The sequence below is a fragment of the Mugil cephalus genome, chromosome 15 (genome assembly GCF_022458985.1).
Source record: "Mugil cephalus isolate CIBA_MC_2020 chromosome 15, CIBA_Mcephalus_1.1, whole genome shotgun sequence".
NCBI classification, from domain to species: Eukaryota; Metazoa; Chordata; class Actinopteri; order Mugiliformes; family Mugilidae; genus Mugil; species Mugil cephalus.
In genome coordinates, this window is record NC_061784.1 from 23,888,237 (window position 1) to 23,905,721 (window position 17,485).

General features: G+C 39.7%; 1 protein-coding gene and 4 non-coding genes across 5 annotated transcripts; 3 read left to right on the forward strand and 2 right to left on the reverse strand.

Annotated features, from left to right (window-relative positions):
* Nucleotides 1-330: 330 nt before the first annotated feature.
* ncf1 (neutrophil cytosolic factor 1) lies at nt 331-8,904 on the reverse strand. Its single transcript, XM_047606182.1, has 11 exons — nt 8,758-8,904; nt 8,589-8,669; nt 8,422-8,497; nt 5,763-5,928; nt 5,621-5,679; nt 5,379-5,501; nt 4,374-4,481; nt 3,747-3,864; nt 3,098-3,211; nt 956-1,128; nt 331-876 (listed from the first exon to the last, which is right to left on the reverse strand). Exons 1-11 carry the CDS (start codon nt 8,827-8,829, stop codon nt 713-715), a joined length of 1,254 nt encoding a protein of 417 aa, XP_047462138.1. The 5' UTR covers nt 8,830-8,904; the 3' UTR covers nt 331-712.
* Nucleotides 8,905-11,005: 2,101 nt separating this feature from the next.
* Nucleotides 11,006-11,078, forward strand: trnav-cac. Its single transcript has one exon. It is a non-coding gene; the product is annotated as a tRNA-Val (tRNA).
* A 194-nt stretch (nt 11,079-11,272) lies between these two features.
* On the forward strand, nt 11,273-11,345 carry trnav-aac. The gene has a single exon. It is a non-coding gene; the product is annotated as a tRNA-Val (tRNA).
* A 335-nt stretch (nt 11,346-11,680) lies between these two features.
* trnav-aac lies at nt 11,681-11,753 on the forward strand. The gene has a single exon. It is a non-coding gene; the product is annotated as a tRNA-Val (tRNA).
* A 968-nt stretch (nt 11,754-12,721) lies between these two features.
* On the reverse strand, nt 12,722-12,793 carry trnad-guc. Its single transcript has one exon. It is a non-coding gene; the product is annotated as a tRNA-Asp (tRNA).
* Nucleotides 12,794-17,485: the final 4,692 nt, after the last annotated feature.

Below are 17,485 nucleotides of genomic sequence, written 5' to 3' on the forward strand. Positions count from 1 at the left end.
ATAGTCGTGAAGCTACGATTTAGTGGAAAATCTGTATTTCATAACTCTGGATGTTTGTACCACATATTGCGAAAGTATCTGTATAACAATATCTAACCACTTCCTGTCTTTAGGTTGTAAATACACATCTGCTGGACAATCTGAAGAACCATAGAAATCAAAAGTCTCTGCAGGTGATTTTTGAATTTCGATCTGTGTCTATTTGGATGGGATGCAGCAAAAGCCCTGATGTTTATTGTGTTTTATGTTCTTTATGTTATTTGCAATATGTTGATTTCTGCAGGAACCCACTGTAATCTGGCTAATGATTAAATGTTCAGATAAAGACAGTTTCCTTGTTCCACAATTTTATTTTTAGTCAGATAACAATAAATAAAAACAAAGTTCTGCAGACTGCATGCTCCAAAACCTCCACATGTCATCAAAGGAGGCATGTTTTAATCCAAACTTAAAAGATAGAGCTAAATAATAGCCACAATGTTTAGACTCAGATGCATCGTTTTCTCCCGTTTGTTTGATTAAAAACTTACAGTAAACATCCGTTAGAAATACTTGCTGCTCTTTTTGTTAACATTAAATGAAATAATACAGCTTTTCTCCTGAATAAAACGGACACAGAAAGGCATCAGACAGCTATTCTACCTCCTTTACACTCGTTGACACTTCTTAAACTCAAATAAAGTTTCATTTATTGCGTTTTTTCCCCGCTGTGTTAGCTGGTGGAGCTGGTGCGTGACTTGTGGACGCTGACTTTCTTGCGGGTGTTGTCGGTGCAGCGCTCCAGGATGAGCTCTGGACTGGGCCGGGGAGGGATGACCGGAGGCTCCTTCTTCATCTCGCTCTCAGAGCTGGAGCTGGACTGCTCGGGAATGTTGTCTGTTGGACAAAAGAAATGATGAGTGGGGGCTCATGGTCATGGATTTATTATTTTCCCGTGTGAAAATGTTCTCAGTACCTTGGTTCTTCCTCTCTCTCAGCGGTGACTTAGCAGAGTTCTTGGAGTTCCTGTGTGGCGCCGAGAGGCCGCCCTTCTGCTGCAGGTATCTGCGACTGTTCCTGCGGTAGGCGTCCTGGCTGAGGCGATTACGAGACTTGCTGTGGATGCTCTTCGCATTTCTGATGGTGGACCTGAGCCACAAGGACAAAGAGGTGTTCGTGAGAGTGGAGCAGGTACGAAGTAGATGTTAGAAGCAGAAAAAAAAATGTTTAAAACGAAGTATCTAAAGCTAAAACACTTTCACTCTCTCATGTGGAGGTGGTTTTCACACGTACAGAGATAAAAGTTTAGTAATAGTCAAATGAAATCACTTTTTCAGCATTTCCCCATCATTGTGAAAAAAGATTGCGATAAGACTTGAAACCAAGTTAATGTGTTGGTGTTATACCACAGCACACATTTGTGGGTGTTTGTGGTTGATTGGTTCACATTTAGGGCAACATATTTCGCAAAAAAAAATGCAACAGAAAGAAGTCTCATGGTGTCTTCTCATGATTAAATCCTACCTTATAATTGGCATAAAATGACTCCAGAGATGTTTAGTAAAGAAGTAGAACTACTTTGTATTTAAATACTAAAATGCTGTATCTGTACTCTACTGCAGTATTATTATTTTTTTCCTACTTTCACTTTTACTTCACTACATATTTTCGATGAGTTTAATACTTTTACTCTGATACGGTTTTTTTTTTATTTGCTGCAAAGCCACGCCCACAATTGGCCACTCATACGGCCTAGCAACCGTTACTATGGAAACAAAGTCCGTCAAACTGCCGCCCTCCAACAAGCTAAACATCCCAACAGCGGATGAAACAGCGTGAAAAGACCCACTCCAGCTACATCTCAAGAAAATAAACAAGCGTCTGCTCCAAGGTAAAGGCTAGAATGGGCTAAAGCTATAGTGGTAGCTAGCTAGCTAACCTCGAGCTAGCAAGACGCTCATGTATACAAAAGTGTATACCGTAAGTCATGGTTACTATTAGCGAATATTACTAATATTAGAGCCTAACTGACGTTAGCTAACTTAATGTTAGCTAGCTAGCTAGCGAGTTTTCACGTTAGCTAGCTAACTTTAGTTGTTGCGTTGGGTCTCAACTAACTGACGTTGGTTAACTTAATGTTAGCTAGCTAGCGAGTTTTCACGTTAGCTAGCTAACTTTAGTTGTTGCGCTGGGTCTCAGTGCTGCTAGCAATTTACATAAAAGCAGAAGATGACGTTAAACAGGTAATTTAAAGTTATTGTGTTTTCATTTTACATGTAGCATTTTGTGAATGTCTAACCTCCTCGTGAGGCTAGTGACTGTACGTGTACATGTAAACATTATATATATATATATATATATGTATATATATATATATATATATGTATATATATACGTGTTTTGAGGGGCGGGGCTTAACTGGAAGCAAAAGATCTCGAACACTGTTGCCTGTAAACGGCGGTTAGCATATTTCACTGGACTTAATGTTAGTGTTCACCAAAAAATACAGGAAGAAGACATTTTCATGGTTGAAAGTGACAGTTTTCGCCTCAGGCTTCCCTCTGTTTTGCCTCCAGTTAACATCGTGATGCCACAGTTAAAGTTAAAATAAACTACTTGCAATACTTAAGTATAAAAAATGTTGAATACTTTAGTACTTCCACTTAAGTGTAGCGCTTAAAGAAAACTTAAACTTCTACTCAAGTCACTTTTTTTATAGAGTACTTGTACTTTTACTCTAGTCTTCGTCTCTAGTACTTTATACGTGTCTGGATCAAAATCCGGACAAAGTCCAGATATGAATTTAGTCTCTTATCCCTGAGTTCAAGTTTTGAAGTGATCCACATGATAAAGCACAATCCGATTTTAGACCATGACCCTAAAGAAACTTAGAGGAATTCACGGCCGTCTGCAAGAAAGAGAAATGAAATTAAAGGTGTTTGCAGCTGGTTGGGAAAGACACTTCCCTTTAATCTGAAGTGACGCAACAAAACACCAGAGTGGCATCAGACGAGCTACGTGCAAAGCTGCACATCTGCACCAGTTCAGGTTATCACAGTGGAAACTAAATTAAAATGTCTTTTAAAGATGCGTAATTGAACTTCATGAGGACAAATACCTTCGAGGTGGTGGTTTCTGTCCCCGCAGATTCGCCCTCGCTGCCTCATATTTGTCCTTCTTGCCGGCATTTTGCAGAAACATGGAGGGGAAATGACCGGTCTCGTCTCCTTTCCTGCACAAAACACCACATTGAGAAGATATTACTGATATGAATCTGAAGCACCTGCAATATCTTAACTGTGTGAAGCCTCATATGAAATAACGGTAGTAAAATTCAGCTGTTATCGGACCACATTTACTGACCACAGTTTGTTTATTTTAAGAATAAAAGATAATTTCAAACATTTCTTTTAGTTTGGTAGGAAAAAATAGTTTGTGTTCAAAAAGCAAATATACACTGAAAACTAAATGTCTCTGAATCAATTAAGTTTCAGTTTAGGTTCTGGTTCGTGGTTTGGTTTGTAGTTCATATAAAATAATTACAAGAATATGTGCGATTGAGCGAAATCACTTCAAAACCTGGTTATGAATCGTCAGGTTTTTAGGTTTTGTTCATTATCAAAGTTAATTTCTGATAGTTGTAGTTTTTATTTTGTGAAAAAGGAAACTGTTAATGCTAATTCTGCAAACTTTATTTTCCAAAACATTAACAAATGTTTGGCTAAAACCTTTTTTCCCCCCAGATATTATGAAGTAGCCGGTCCTACCTGACGACCCACCACCCGTCCAGCAGCTTGTGGATGACCTCGACGGTTTCACCCAGCTCCAAAGAAATCTCGTCCTCCTGCTCGGCCTTGTAGGCCTGGATGGTGACGTGGAGCTCACCTGCAGAGGTAAACATATGGTGGCCATGTTAGTTTTCTATGAGCTGAAAGACGAGAGCTTTGAGGACACTTTCACCGGTTCTACGGTTCAGTTTGAGACTTAAAAGCACGATTCTGGTTTTATTCCAGCTGACTTCCGGACTATATTACAACTAGGCTCAAACCCCCCTCTTTTCTTTGCATGCTTTAGAAGCATGTGGTTTTCATTGAGGCAATCAGAGAAGATCAAGGAAACATTGTCAGGTCTAATCAGGGTCTAATGTGGTCTACAAGGTCCCCCTCTGAACTGGTTTATTAGGAGCCATGAAGAAGAACAAGTGTCCTAATGTTTCTAATGTGATGATGTTGACAAGTGTCCTGTATCAGCTCTGTGTTCATGTGTTCAAAACATGTGAATTAGTTAAGGAACAGAGGAACAGATAATGAGACATTCATTCATCTGGAAGAAAATTAAATAAAAAAAAAATAAAACAATTACACGTGACAGCTGATAACAAACCAGCGCTTTACCTTCGTAGTCGGGGTCGGCGTCCTCGGCCTCCTCTGGTCCGTCCAGAGGCTCCAGGTAGGACGCAGGAACCCAACCTCGCTTTGACTCCAACTGGCAGAACCACCAACCTGAACACAGCAACAGGTCAACGCCCAAAACCAGAGAAATCCTGAAACCTTGAAAGCTTGAAGTTCAGACTGAGGTTATAAATGTTCTTCCTTCTGCTTCCATTAAAAACTATTTTGCTATAAACTGCAGAGCACGGATAAATCCACCAGGGGGCAGATGACAAGTCTCAAATAGTTTAAAACCACAAAAAAAAGAAGAAGAAAGAAAAGGTTTAAAGGTTAATTTTAAAAATACAAGAACATGAAACGTAAAGTTATGGTCGTTGTGGAGACACGTATCCTCGTAAAAATAGCGTGAGTTTGGTCGATGAGAGGAAGTGGAGACACGTTCATATTTATATACAGTCTATCGCTGTGTTTACATTTCCCGTAGAAATACGCAAAACCTACATATTTCAATAAAAACTGGTAATGGAAACGCAAACATTTCTAAAAAAAACCTCTCAAATATCTAAAGCTCAAACATTTCTACGCTCTCATGCGGTGTTTTTTTCAGACGTATTGATACAAAGGTTTATCGCAAAAGTGCAACGGAAACATTTTTTTTTAGCATTTCCTCGTCACTGGAGATGATGCAGGGCATCATGTGACCAGTTCATTTGAAGTCCATCTTCCCCAAAGTGATGAGAATTAGAGAGACTTATGGGATATTGCGAGAGTGAACTGCAAAACACTTTTCAATGGAAAGAAAGCGCAATTTTATTTTGTGTAAATTTCAGATATATCACTTTTGTGATGCGTCATGACTCTCATCCACTGCATATATCATATGAGAAACACATGGCTGGACTCTGATCTGTAGCCATGTGTATTTGTCACCAGAGGCACTTGATCTTTGTAAACTTTGCGTTCAGAGCTCGTGGGTTTTCTAATCTCTGGCTTGGCCCTTTTTTTTACCGTTTGGATTTTTCTCCACAATTTCCACCAGGTCTCCGGAGTGCAGGCCGATCTCATGTTTGGACGTCTTTTCAAAGTCCGCAATCACCCTGTAGGTGTCCAAGATGATGGGTCCGGAAATCTCTGGGATGTTAAAAATAAAGAGTCTCTTTTAACCTCGGCCAACATCTGCATTGTGTTCTAGTTCTGTTATAGTCAGGAAGCAGTTGGACAGCGTGAATGAATATTTGGGCGACTCTTACCAGATGCGACGCCTCTGGCAATTTCCCTGGACTCCACGAATGTCTCATTTCTTTTCAGTCTAAAGGGGGAAGCGTCATTTTGTTGCTTTTAATATTTACTTCTCGTGCGTTTAACGGAGGGATTGGAGAGCGTTATACTGACGTGTTCGGTGCGGGCGGGTTCTCGTCCTCCGGTCGGACCTTGAAGAAGTTGGAGAGGTGTTTGCAGCGGGAGATGTGAGGCGGCAGGTTGACCAGGGACTGGCAGTACTCGGCCAAGGTGATCTGCCTGTCTTCTCTTGACTTCTGGCTGTCCACCCACCGCGGAGCTGGGGACGAGAAGACAGTCGGAGACAATCTCAGGTCAGGAGGACAGAGTCTAACTGAACCCTGGGAAAAAAAAGTCTCCACCTGGATTTAACTAATCAAATAGTCCAGAGCCTCCTGGTGGATCATTAGTTCAACAAGTTATTAAAGACCAACTGATGCAATGAGGAGCTTCTCGTTTCCTCCACATCCAGTGGTGGTGGAGGAGATGTTAGTCTGGAGGAGAAGATGTTAGTTGTGGGGAGAGAGTTATCTGGAGGAGGAGATGTTAGTCTGTGGAGAAGATGTTAGTCTGGAGGAGAAGATGTTAGTCTGGAGGAGGAGATGTTAGTCTGGTGGAGAAGATGTTAGTCTGGAGGAGGAGATGTTAGTCTGGTGGAGGAGATGTTAGTCTGGTGGTGGAGATGTTAGTCTGGTGGAGGAGATGTTAGTCTGGTGGAGGAGAAGATGTTAGTCTGGTGGAGGAGATGTTAGTCTGGTGGAGGAGATGTTAGTCTGGTGGAGGAGATGTTAGTCTGGAGGAGGAGATGTTAGTGGGAGAGATGTTAGTCTGGTGGTGGAGAGATGTTAGTCTGGTGGAGGAGGAGATGTTAGTCTGGTGGAGGAGATGTTAGTCTGGAGGAGGAGATGTTAGTCTGGAGGAGGAGATGTTAGTCTGGAGGAGGAGATGTTAGTCTGGAGGAGAAGGGTCAAATCATTGGCTGCATCAAGCAGAGGAAACATCTAGAAACTACTGAAACTGTCTTAAGACCTTTATTCCAGACTGGAAGGACAGTGGAGAACCATGTTCTACCAGGAAGAAATAAATCCTGATTGATGGAGAAACGTTTGGAAGAAAAGCAGCAGTAGAACTCAGGGCTGTGTTTAATAGTGGAAGGAAGAACATTTCACACCATGGACAATGTGAAGGGAACTCAAGGGACTGAACAGAAAACCACTGATCAGGGAGGACAACCGGGAAAAAAGGCTCCAGTCTGACAGGGAGCAGCACAAAGACTCTGGAGACATGGGGGGAGGTCATGAGGTCTGAGGAGACTCAGACTCTGACATTATCAATACAAGATCTGAACTAAAAACACTGGATGGAATAAACCTGGAGACATTGGAGAAGCTTCTTATTGAACCAATAACACAGAGAATGAAGCTGGAATCAAATCTAAAGGCGGCTCAACGGATTGTGAATTTTCTTTTTGCATTTTAATTGTCTAATTATGCAGAAGTATGAGTCACATCATAACAAAGAGCTTTTTACAATCAAGCCCGGACTCTCAATAAAAGAAGTGAATTAAGTTGGTTTATGGATCCGTGACTTAACCCAGCTGTTGCGTAAGGATTGTGGTTTGGTCTCTGCTTCTCCTTTTTATTCGTGCAGTGCAACGACCGGTTTTGTAATTAAGGTTTCTCAAGGAGGAATGTGTTAAGCTGTAGTTCTGTTTTCACTTAAACCGAGTGTTTGAACAGGAACAGAAATCAATGGTGGAAAACTCCGATCTGCACTTTTTCTTTTAAGACACCTGGTTTTCTGTGTGAATAGAAAGTTAAAAAAAAATCCCCAAAATTCACAAGTGAGGCCAAAATATACGGGGAATAAAATCAGAACTCCCAGCAAATTAAAGTAAAAAATAAATAAATAAATAATGACATTTGTGACTAAAACTGACTGTCCTCTTTTTAAATTCAACCCACTGATGGAAATTCACCTTCCACTAAAAGTATTGTGCATTGTAAAGTAAAAGGGAACAAATTTGTTAAAACTGGGAACAAATTATTAAACCCAGCTGTCAACGGCTTTTAGTTAAAAATAGAACTTTAAACATTTTGAATTAAGTTTTAGGTTCATAAGGTCTGTTTGGTTTTTACGTAACTTTCCCTAACTTGTCTAAGATCTTAGGATTTTGTTTCTGAATAAATCTAAACTGAAGGAGAAGAACCTCAGTTCGACTCTGCTCCTACAAACACATCAGAAGATCTCACAATAAAAATTATCTGCAAAGAAATAAAGGAGAGAGTAGCCACAACTTGATTGATTACTACTGTACCTTCTAGGTGTTTGGCTAGATCCATAGACTTTACACTAATCTGACCCTAAGTAATGCATGAATGAAAAATAGTATTTTAAAATAGTGTAAAATGAAACCTTGCACAATTTTTGTAACGCTGGTTTATGGGTCTAAGGGTTTTTTTTCAGTTGCAATACCACAAGTGGCCACTGGGAAATTATTTTATCTACACTGTTTTACATTGTTATTTTATCTGCTTGTTTGTTTTTATTTAACTGTGTCAGGTGCTTAAGAACCACGATCGACACTGGTACGTAACGGCCTGGTTGCACTTCAATAAAAAGGGAAGTTGATTCAACCGCATCTGTTTGATAATCACAGGTGCTTCCTGAAAGAGCGTTTACGGTTTGCACGGGGTGTAGCTGCTAATCTGTCCTTTACATGTGTAAATGTCCTGAATCTGTTAAAATTTAAAAAAAATACAGTGAAACTTACCAGGTAACGAGGGGATGATTCTGTCCTTCTTTTCTATTTGACCAGACTCGATGGGAAACATCTCCTTCAGAGATTTCTGCAACGAAACCAGAAAACGTCTTTAGGATGCAGAATCGCTTTAATTAAACTTTTATTATGTGTGTGTGTGTGTGTTTGCAAGAACTCACATGGAAAGTGTGGATTTCAGGATACGTCCTGTAGATGAGCTTCTCAGCGAGGTCGCTCCATTTCACCATCAGCATGTACACCTGCACATTCAGACACGTTTAAACGCACATTTCAACATTTAACAGGGTATTTTTTACGAGAGATTTCACTGTGAGACTTCAGACTTACGTAGTGCTGACTCGGGAAGAAGCGTTTCTCGAAGCCCAGCAGCTCCACATGCCTGACGTATATGTTCTCCATGCTGAGTTAGGAGCTCAGTCATGTAGAAGCAAAGAGCTGCGAGTCTTTTATACTCTGCACTATGTCATCAACGCGCTGTAGGAGGTTAGTTCCTCTTTAAAAGCCTTTGGGAGTCTAAAAAAAAAAAAATAAATCATAACAGAGCGAAACAAATAAGGAAATAATGCTGCATTCACTTGTCCAGGGTTGTGTTAGGTCCAATAATCTAGAAGATTAAAAAAGATTAGACTTTTTAGACATAAATGTAATTACACATTACAGCTTTCTGTAGCTTTTAGGATGTTTTTTTTTTTTTTTTGTGATTTATTTGTGTATTTATCTTTTAGCCAAAAACATACGTCTTCAATAGGGGGTAAATCTTTGGTTAATTAGACATTTTTATCTATCTATCTATCTATCTATCTATCTATCTATCTATCTATCTATCTATCTATCTATCTATCTATCTATCTATCTATCTATCATTAATGATAACGTATATTTATAAATAGCACTAGACCGAGTTAAATATGTTCGTAGGGCGTCCCTACTCAATCTCTCCATCAGTTTGTGGTCCCTGAAAAACGTTGAAGACTTCTTTTTTTTTTCTCTTTTTTCTTTTTTTTCTCTTTTTTTCTTTTCTTTTTTTTTCTCTTTTTTTCTTTTCTTTTTTTCTTTTTTTTTCGTTGAAGACTTCTAAGAGCACAAACAACACAAAGTTTAGCTGTGTAGTTAGTTTTCTGTTATCACAAATTATCTTGGGTTTAGCTGTGTATTTAGCTTTCTAACGTGGCTAGCTGTTTGTAGCCGTGTAGTTAGCTTTCTGTAGCTGTGTAAGTAGCTTTCTATAACTGTTTAGCTAGCTGTTTGTAGCTGTGTAGTTAGCTTTCTGTAGCTGTTTAGCTAACAGGTTTAGCTGTGTATTTAGCTTTCTAAAGCGGCTAGCTGTTTGTAGCCATGTAGTTAGCTTTTTGTAGCTGTGTAAGTAGCTTTTTATAGCTGTTTAGCTAGGTGTTGTAGCTGTGTAGTTAGCTTTCTGTAGCTGTTTAGCTAGCAGGTTTAGCTGTGTATTTAGCTTTCTAAAGCGGCTAGCTTTCTGTGGCTGTGTAGTGAGCTTTCTGTAGCTGCTTAGCTAGCAGGTTTAGCTGTGTAGTTAGCTTTCCTTGTTTACATGAGGTTGTGTTTTCTCCTTAACAGCAAAACACACGTGAACAATTGCTGTAAATTGAGAATTTCCCTGTTAGCTGTCCAGAAGGGGAAACACCTTGTTGGCCTTGTTTTTATTCCTCTGATTGTGTTGTGTATGTGGGCTTTTAATGGGGTTTCTCAGATATTTCCAAAATCTGAGGGAAAAGAGGAACAAAAACAAACCCACACAGACAAACTTTCTAACAAAAATAGATAGTTTTTAGTGGATTACTCATATTCAGCGGTCACTATGCTGAGTTGAGTATTTAATAACTTGTGTCTATATTTGGATATTTTTTGAAAGCGGATGATTTATTTCCGTGGCCTATGACACATCCAGGGTCACACTCAGACAAACATTACAGATTCATGGAGGAGCTTTAACCACATTTCCACTTCACATCGACCTCAACCATTTAAGTCTGTGAAGGTTCTCAGTCATCCAGGTCATGAATAAGATCAGCTGGACTTGTAGAATTTCTTGAAGACGTTTTATCCGAGTAGCTTCTTCAGTTCTGATGAACTTGTGGGAAATTGAGGTTTAAATAGGAATAAACTCTGTGGGTAACACCTGAAACTTGCTTGACCAGAAACTTTAATTTACCAACTATTTATAATTCAGTCTTGACTTCTGTCCCCAAGAAGTTTCAACAACATTCACACTTTGACCCTCCAGGTTCCCATGGACAATAGCCTCGTTAGAGCTCTATTCATAGGTTAATTAGCCTAGATACACGCCATTATGGTAATTAGTGACCCCAGTTTCTGGTCAGCAAGTTTCGGGTGGGTGTTACCCACAGAGTTTATTCCTATTTAAACCTCATTTTCCCACTAGTTTATCAGAACTGAAGAAGCTACTCGGATGAAACGTCTTCAAGAAATTCTACAAGTCCAGCTGATCTTATTCAACGCTGTTTTTGGCTCAACCTTTTAAGACATCTGTCACCAAATATGTACATCATACTTACATCATGTATTTATTCTCATGCCTCAGCCATGCTTTGTATCTGTTTCCGTAGTGTAGTGGTTATCACGTTCGCCTCACACGCGAAAGGTCCCCGGTTCGAAACCGGGCGGAAACACATTTTTTTTTATTACTGTTGTCAGTTCAGACTGTTGTTGTACCTATTAAACCAAAATGTTGCGTTTAAACCGAGAAAATATAATCGCATTAAATGTGATGTCCCGTAGATATGAACTATAGTTGAAACCACTCCTGTATCTCTGGTGTGATGTGCGACGTCATCGGTCAAACCAGGATCATTTCTAGGCATCAGTTTCCGTAGTGTAGTGGTTATCACGTTCGCCTAACACGCGAAAGGTCCCCGGTTCGAGACCGGGCGGAAACAGTCTTTTCCACCTGTAATAGTGATATTAAAATGGCTGTTGCTCAACAGAAACTTGATTGACTTATTCTCCGTTAACGGTCAGAGATTGGCACAACGACTGTCCATTAACGTCTAGGTACTTACCTGTCTTTAGAGTGTTGGGGATGTTTGTCTCTGTCCTCGTCCTTGTGAATGGTGCCCTAACGAGCCATTAGGCTCCAGTGTCAAGGGGTGAACGCGATCAAAACTTCCCGGTGACAGAAGTTAGTAATGTATTATGAAACATTATTTCAATCCACCTGTTCAGTGTCTATGTTTATCGATATTACCCACCCTGTAAAATAGCTTTTTACGGAGTTTCCGTAGTGTAGTGGTTATCACGTTCGCCTAACACGCGAAAGGTCCCCGGTTCGAAACCGGGCGGAAACATAATTTTTGTTTTCTTTTGAATTTGAGTTGATTTCATATCCAACCTATTCATTCACCTCATGGTGCATTTGTGGAAAGCTATAATATGCAGAAAAAGAAAGTTTCTACTTCTCTGTAACATTTGTGGTCATCACCTGTGGGAATTAATTTATGTAGTTGATTGCAAAGATGAGCCGCGAGAGTAATGCAAATGGAATCCAGGAAGATTAATAAAAAAACAGCTTCTAAATTAGACTTCATTAGGCTTCAACTTCGCTTTCCTTTAACTGCAAATAAAGTTTTCAAAGTTTTATTTTTGCAGCTTGTAAAGACGTTTTGTTCTGCAGCCAGTGTTTTGCCTTAAATAATGTTTTCGGGTTTATTTCAGGCTGGAACCGTTCACATTAATAAGGGAGTTCAACCACGTACCAGGTTGAAATGAACCAAACGTGATCCAAAATTAGCTTTACCACATTGTTTTAATCTAGATTTTTTTTTTTCTGCCAAATGAAGTACCGGGAAGTGTGGATATTAAAGAGGCATACCGTTAAAACCTTCTGAGGTTTCAGGGCGCTGCCACAATAATTAGAATTACAGTGAATTAATTCTAAATGATTACGGAACTAATGGACTGATAAAAGTCCATTTGCATTTAAATTATTCAATTTAAATAGTAAAACTAATTAAATGAAACTAATAAGACTGTCTCTGGATTATTTTTTTAACTACTTACAGTTTTAATAAGGATTTTATTATTTTATTTCTGTCTTCAGTTGATTCTTCTCCACGTCCACCAGATGGAGCCCGAGTCTTTCTCAATGGAAATACTTTAAAAACCTTTATTAATATAATCTTTTTTACAGTATGTAGTGCTTTTACTGCATGAAGATAACGAAAATTATCTTCAAAAATATTCAAGTAGTATCACCATCATGAAAAAAATAGATAGCAATGAAGTCTTTGAAATCAAAAGAGAAAAAGATGTGTAACTCCCCGTCGGGGAATCGAACCCCGGTCTTCCGCGTGACAGGCGGAGATACTGTCCACTATACTAACGAGGAGACGACAGCACTTTTCACAAGGCTCGGTTAAGATCGTAACATTGTCATTACTGCTACAGCTAGCGCGTCATAGCAGCGAGCTAACATTAGCAGCTAGCTTAGAGTCTATCTCTTTACAGGACCTAGCTAGCTAAAAGTAGCCACAAGCTAGGTACTTCAGCGAGCTAGCTCACTAGGTGAACTTCATTTGGGAGGCTGATTTAAAAAAAAATGTTGGTGTTATTTATTAAAATTACCTTTTACACTTATTTTAAAATACTAAACTTATACTTACACACTTTAAAATGTTTTTAAAGTTGGTTGCGCTTCTTGTTTTATCTTTGGGGCCAGAAATCTGGCTGCCTTCATTCAAAGTGTTGTCATTTCCCAGAGCAGTTTTAAATTGGAGAGTTAAAAAATAAAAAAATAAAAAGTGCAGGGATCAACCAGTGCAGCACATGTTTCCCTTCATTAATTCCTGAATAATGTTTAGATAATTCTGTCTACAGTAAAGTCAAATAGAACCTTTAGGGGTTAAATACTGAAATCCCACGAGCTCCACATGCAGGTGATGGTGAGATTTTCCCTGCAGCCTCTATCTCCATGTGAGTTAAAAAAGATTCAACAAATTCTATCAGTGGTAATGAGCTACAACGTCACTAATCACGTGTTTGAAGACATTGGGATTTCATTGTTTGCAATCCTGTTTTTGCTCAGCAATGTTCAGGTATTGAAATTGAAAGATTTTTTATCTTATCTTTAAAAACGCATACTAACTTTGCATCTGCTGGAAATATGACAACAGAAGAAGAAGAAGATGTTATGTTAGATGTTATAAATAGCTAGCTACTGCTATTAGCAGAACAGACCTGGTTAGTATATCAAAGACATGGTTGTAAAGCTACATGGAGATAGAACAGCTTGTCAAAAGTGAAGCCAAAGCAAGTTGTGCTCCCCCTGGTGGCTGGAGGCTGTAGTATAGGTCATTAGCTCCACCCTCTCCATGTTAGTGGGTGGGACTTGTGCCAAACTACAAAACTAATATACACGCATGTTATTATAATGTTGATAAAACCGTCAGTAACAAAGAAGTACAGTGTATAATCCGACATTTCCTTGTTACAGCGAAGGAATAATTAAATGAAAACACCAATGACTCTGGAGGAAGTGTGGGCAGGGCATCGTGAGTCTGGAGGGAGTGTGGGCGGAGCATCAATATCGTGGCTCCGCCCTCGGACCGTACTGATCAGACTCAGGGCCCAAACTCAAAAGATGGTGGGAAAATAGTGTCAGTTTGGCCAGTGCAAGGAAGTGGCATGAAACCGAGAGCATGAGTATTTTAAAGTATTTTTTTAGGGACACTGCAGCGCTGCAGACAAACAGTCACGGCAGATTGGCTCCGGTCAACCTTTGCAGATAAATCACAGGAGACCGACTCAATGCCGGCCTGCTGAGCAAAGGGCTTCCTGATATCCATGATGACATGAAAGAGCTAGAAGAAGCCTCGTTTCCTCCATCACCAGCGTGGCGAGCAGCCTGTAAGGAGGTCAGGAGTCCGTCTGAGCGTCCCCGGCCGGATGATCATCGCAGAGAAAAAAGAAAAAGACAGCTGAGTCGAGTGTTTTCCATCCCACGGTCCAACTCATTAAATCTGCGTTTCGTTGTCCTCGGGCTGCTAGTTACGGTGGTTATCTGCAGCTAGCTGGCTGACGTGTTTTCCGTTTGTGATCTAAGTCCATCGACTCTGTTGTCGTTGTTGAAGTCGGGCTTCAGGGCAAGACGAGGGAAAAAAGGTCTTTCATCTGCTGCTGCTGCTGTTAGAGCCGAGGTCCAACAACATCATGATGCTCAGAGGAGGAAAAACTAGCAAAGCTTCATCGATTAACAAAACAACAGCTCACAGGTTCTGGGCCACATCAAGTTTTCTCCATCCAGTTCATCTAGAAACAACCTGACTCAGATTTTACTTTAACTCATCTTGGTGTGAGTTTAGATCTGAGTTTAGTTCAGGGTTCAGCCTAATGTGAAACAACTCAAACGTTTCCCTTTGTTTTAGTGCAAAGAAGAACATTGTGGACGTGTTTGCACTTTTACAAAACATTTCATGAACAACTGGAGTGCGATTTGTGTTCAGTTCTACGTCTCAGTGTTGTGATACGTCCACAACTCTCAGTAAAACTGTGCGAACCGTTGGAAAAGCAGTTACTTTTATGAAAAAACTTGCAGTTAATGTCACTTTTAGACCCTCGGGCTCCGTATGTTTGACGCCCGTGACATTGGGTTTCTTTGCATCAGTGTTTCCCAGCTGAGAGGTTTTTGGACGATGCAGTTCACTAAATGATTTTTATCAGCGGTCTGTTTGTATTGTATTGAAATCCGGAGTAAAAGGCATCAGCGTTATATTCACCGGTTGGTTTCTGTGTGTGTGGCAGATGGTTGGAGGGTGTTGAATGATGCAGAAAGCAAATGTGCTCAGGGAACAAAAACACACCACAACGTACACCGGGGAGCAGACAGGCAGAGCCGGGGGAATATAGTGTGTTGGAAAGTTGAAAGATTCCCCCCATGGAAGGACACATTTAACTCGCACAGAGGCGCCTTTATATGAATCTGCAGGAACAGTTTGTGAAACTCTTCGCTCTCATGTCCGCTGGGTTTGATTAGTGACTGTACCTCGAACAAGAGGCTGAGATGGTTTTATCTGCAGGAAACATCCGCAACGAGACCAAAAACAGGACAGAAAACGTAAACATGCCCTCAAATCTGTAAACTTTTGGTCCACTGTAAACTAGTGTAAACCAAGCTGTGATTGGTCCATTTGGTGTTTGTAGGAGCCAAAGTCGTCTTTTTTTGCTTTTACAGTTTTGTAAAAATTGTGTCCTTTTTGCCCCATTAGATATTTTTCTTTCTTCCCACACCTTCATCTCTATCTCTAAATTAATTTTGATTTGTCTTAAAATATATTATCTAGCAGTTGTGTTAATTTTTTCCTACATGGTCAATAGAGGGTGTGCATTGACGTCACTACTGCCTGAGGCCACGCCCCCTGAGGGGCAAAAACATCTATCAGTAAAAACACAGAGACCAGGAAAAATGTGGATTATCAGATAAAATTACTTAACAATGATCCATACGAACTAGTGTGGATTTGGAAACGTGGATTAACCTTAGTTTCAGTTCATTTCAGTTATGATTAATGTAGCTAAATAAAAGATGCTAATGCTAAGAGCTTTACTGAGTAGTAACATTAGCCATACGATACTGTAGCGTTAAAAGGACGACGAGGAATGATCACAAAAATTCAGAACATACCTTCTATTGGGGCTGGTGTAAGAATAAATAGTTTAATTTTAATTTTCCCTCTTTTCTGTGTTATTATTTGGTTAAATTTACCTTGAATTCAAAAGGCAGCAGGATTGTCCGGTCTAACTGTCTTCATAGTGTTTCCAGCTGCTTCTCAGTTTTTTCTAATTGGTTGTTTTGGATCAATAAAAAACCTGTAAGGTTAAATGAGGAGGTTTGGAGATACAGACATTTGTAAAACCCATCAAATTTTCTGGTAAGAAAAGACGCGAAAAGAAATCATGCCGATATACATATTCATGTTTTCACAGAGATCCTAAGCAGCCATGTATTCATGCACTGATAACGAGTTTATTGCCTCTGTTTTCTTGAGATCACCTTAAAATACAGATCACCCATTTTATTAGGTTATTAAATCAGAGGAAATTTACCTCTTCCATAAAATCCAAACCTAAAACAATAATTTTTATAATATATATCGTTTTTGTTCTTATTTCTAACTTAGATTTGTATTTATTGCACCAAACATTAACACTAATCCTTTGTCCATGTGTATGATTCATTTGATAACCCCTTAAAAAAATACAAATATATTTACAAAATCTGCCCTAAAGAGGAAGTAGTGGGGCATCATTAAACCGTACGGACGAACATCTGAATAAACTGTGCACAGTCTCTTTATATGTTTTGCTGCCAGATGCAGATTTACGTTTTTATTTTTGTTCTTTTTTTGATTCTGTACAAAAATAACCGACGATGACAAAGAGACACAACGAGAGTTCTTTCTGTTATTACACAAAAAGCATCTTCTTCCACCTCTTGTTCCTGGAAGTTTGTGTTTTTTTGCTTTCGTCTCCTCCAGCGTCGGTTGTAAATCTGCCAGAAGCAACAGCATAAATTAACCGTGGACCCTGATCCAGACGGACGTGAGCCGGTGGATCCTGTCGTCCACACGTTAGCTGAAGACTAATCAGTAGATTCAGTCTGACTGCCGGGAAGACGGAGACACCGCTAATCTCCCGTCCTCAGGGGACGAGAGAGACTGACAGAGCTGAACTTTTATTTGGACACATAGACAAACGGATGTTGCAAAATTATTTTAACAATTCGTCTCCTGCTCTTATCCACGCAAATATAATTAGTTGTTTGTCTCCACATACACGTAAATGCACGAGAGTCACTACTGACTTTTTCCGTGTTTCGTTTTTTGCATTCAACCTTCAAAGAGTTGCTGCTAATGACGCTAACGCTGACGTAGCCTCAGGTCTCGTTTGTCTGGATCAAAAAAGTTGCACGCGAACACACCACAGAGACTCAAACCAATGACCTGCTGCTGCAAATCATCTGCAGTTTTCTTTTAATCAAAGGTACATTTTGACATGTTGGGCTAAAGCTAATGCTACTTAGATT

What these genes read in the sequence shown, in the direction of transcription:
- ncf1 (XM_047606182.1), bottom strand. Translation starts at nt 8,829, where the DNA reads ATGGAGAACATATACGTCAGGCATGTGGAGCTGCTGGGCTTCGAGAAA. An exon ending in TCTTCCCGAGTCAGCACTAC is followed by an intron (nt 8,670 to 8,757) that starts GTAAGTCTGAAG and finishes CTGAATGTGCAG; the next exon opens with GTGTACATGCTGATGGTGAA. An exon ending in TGTGGAGAAAAATCCAAACG is followed by an intron (nt 4,482 to 5,378) that starts GTAAAAAAAAGG and finishes TGCTGTGTTCAG; the next exon opens with GTTGGTGGTTCTGCCAGTTG.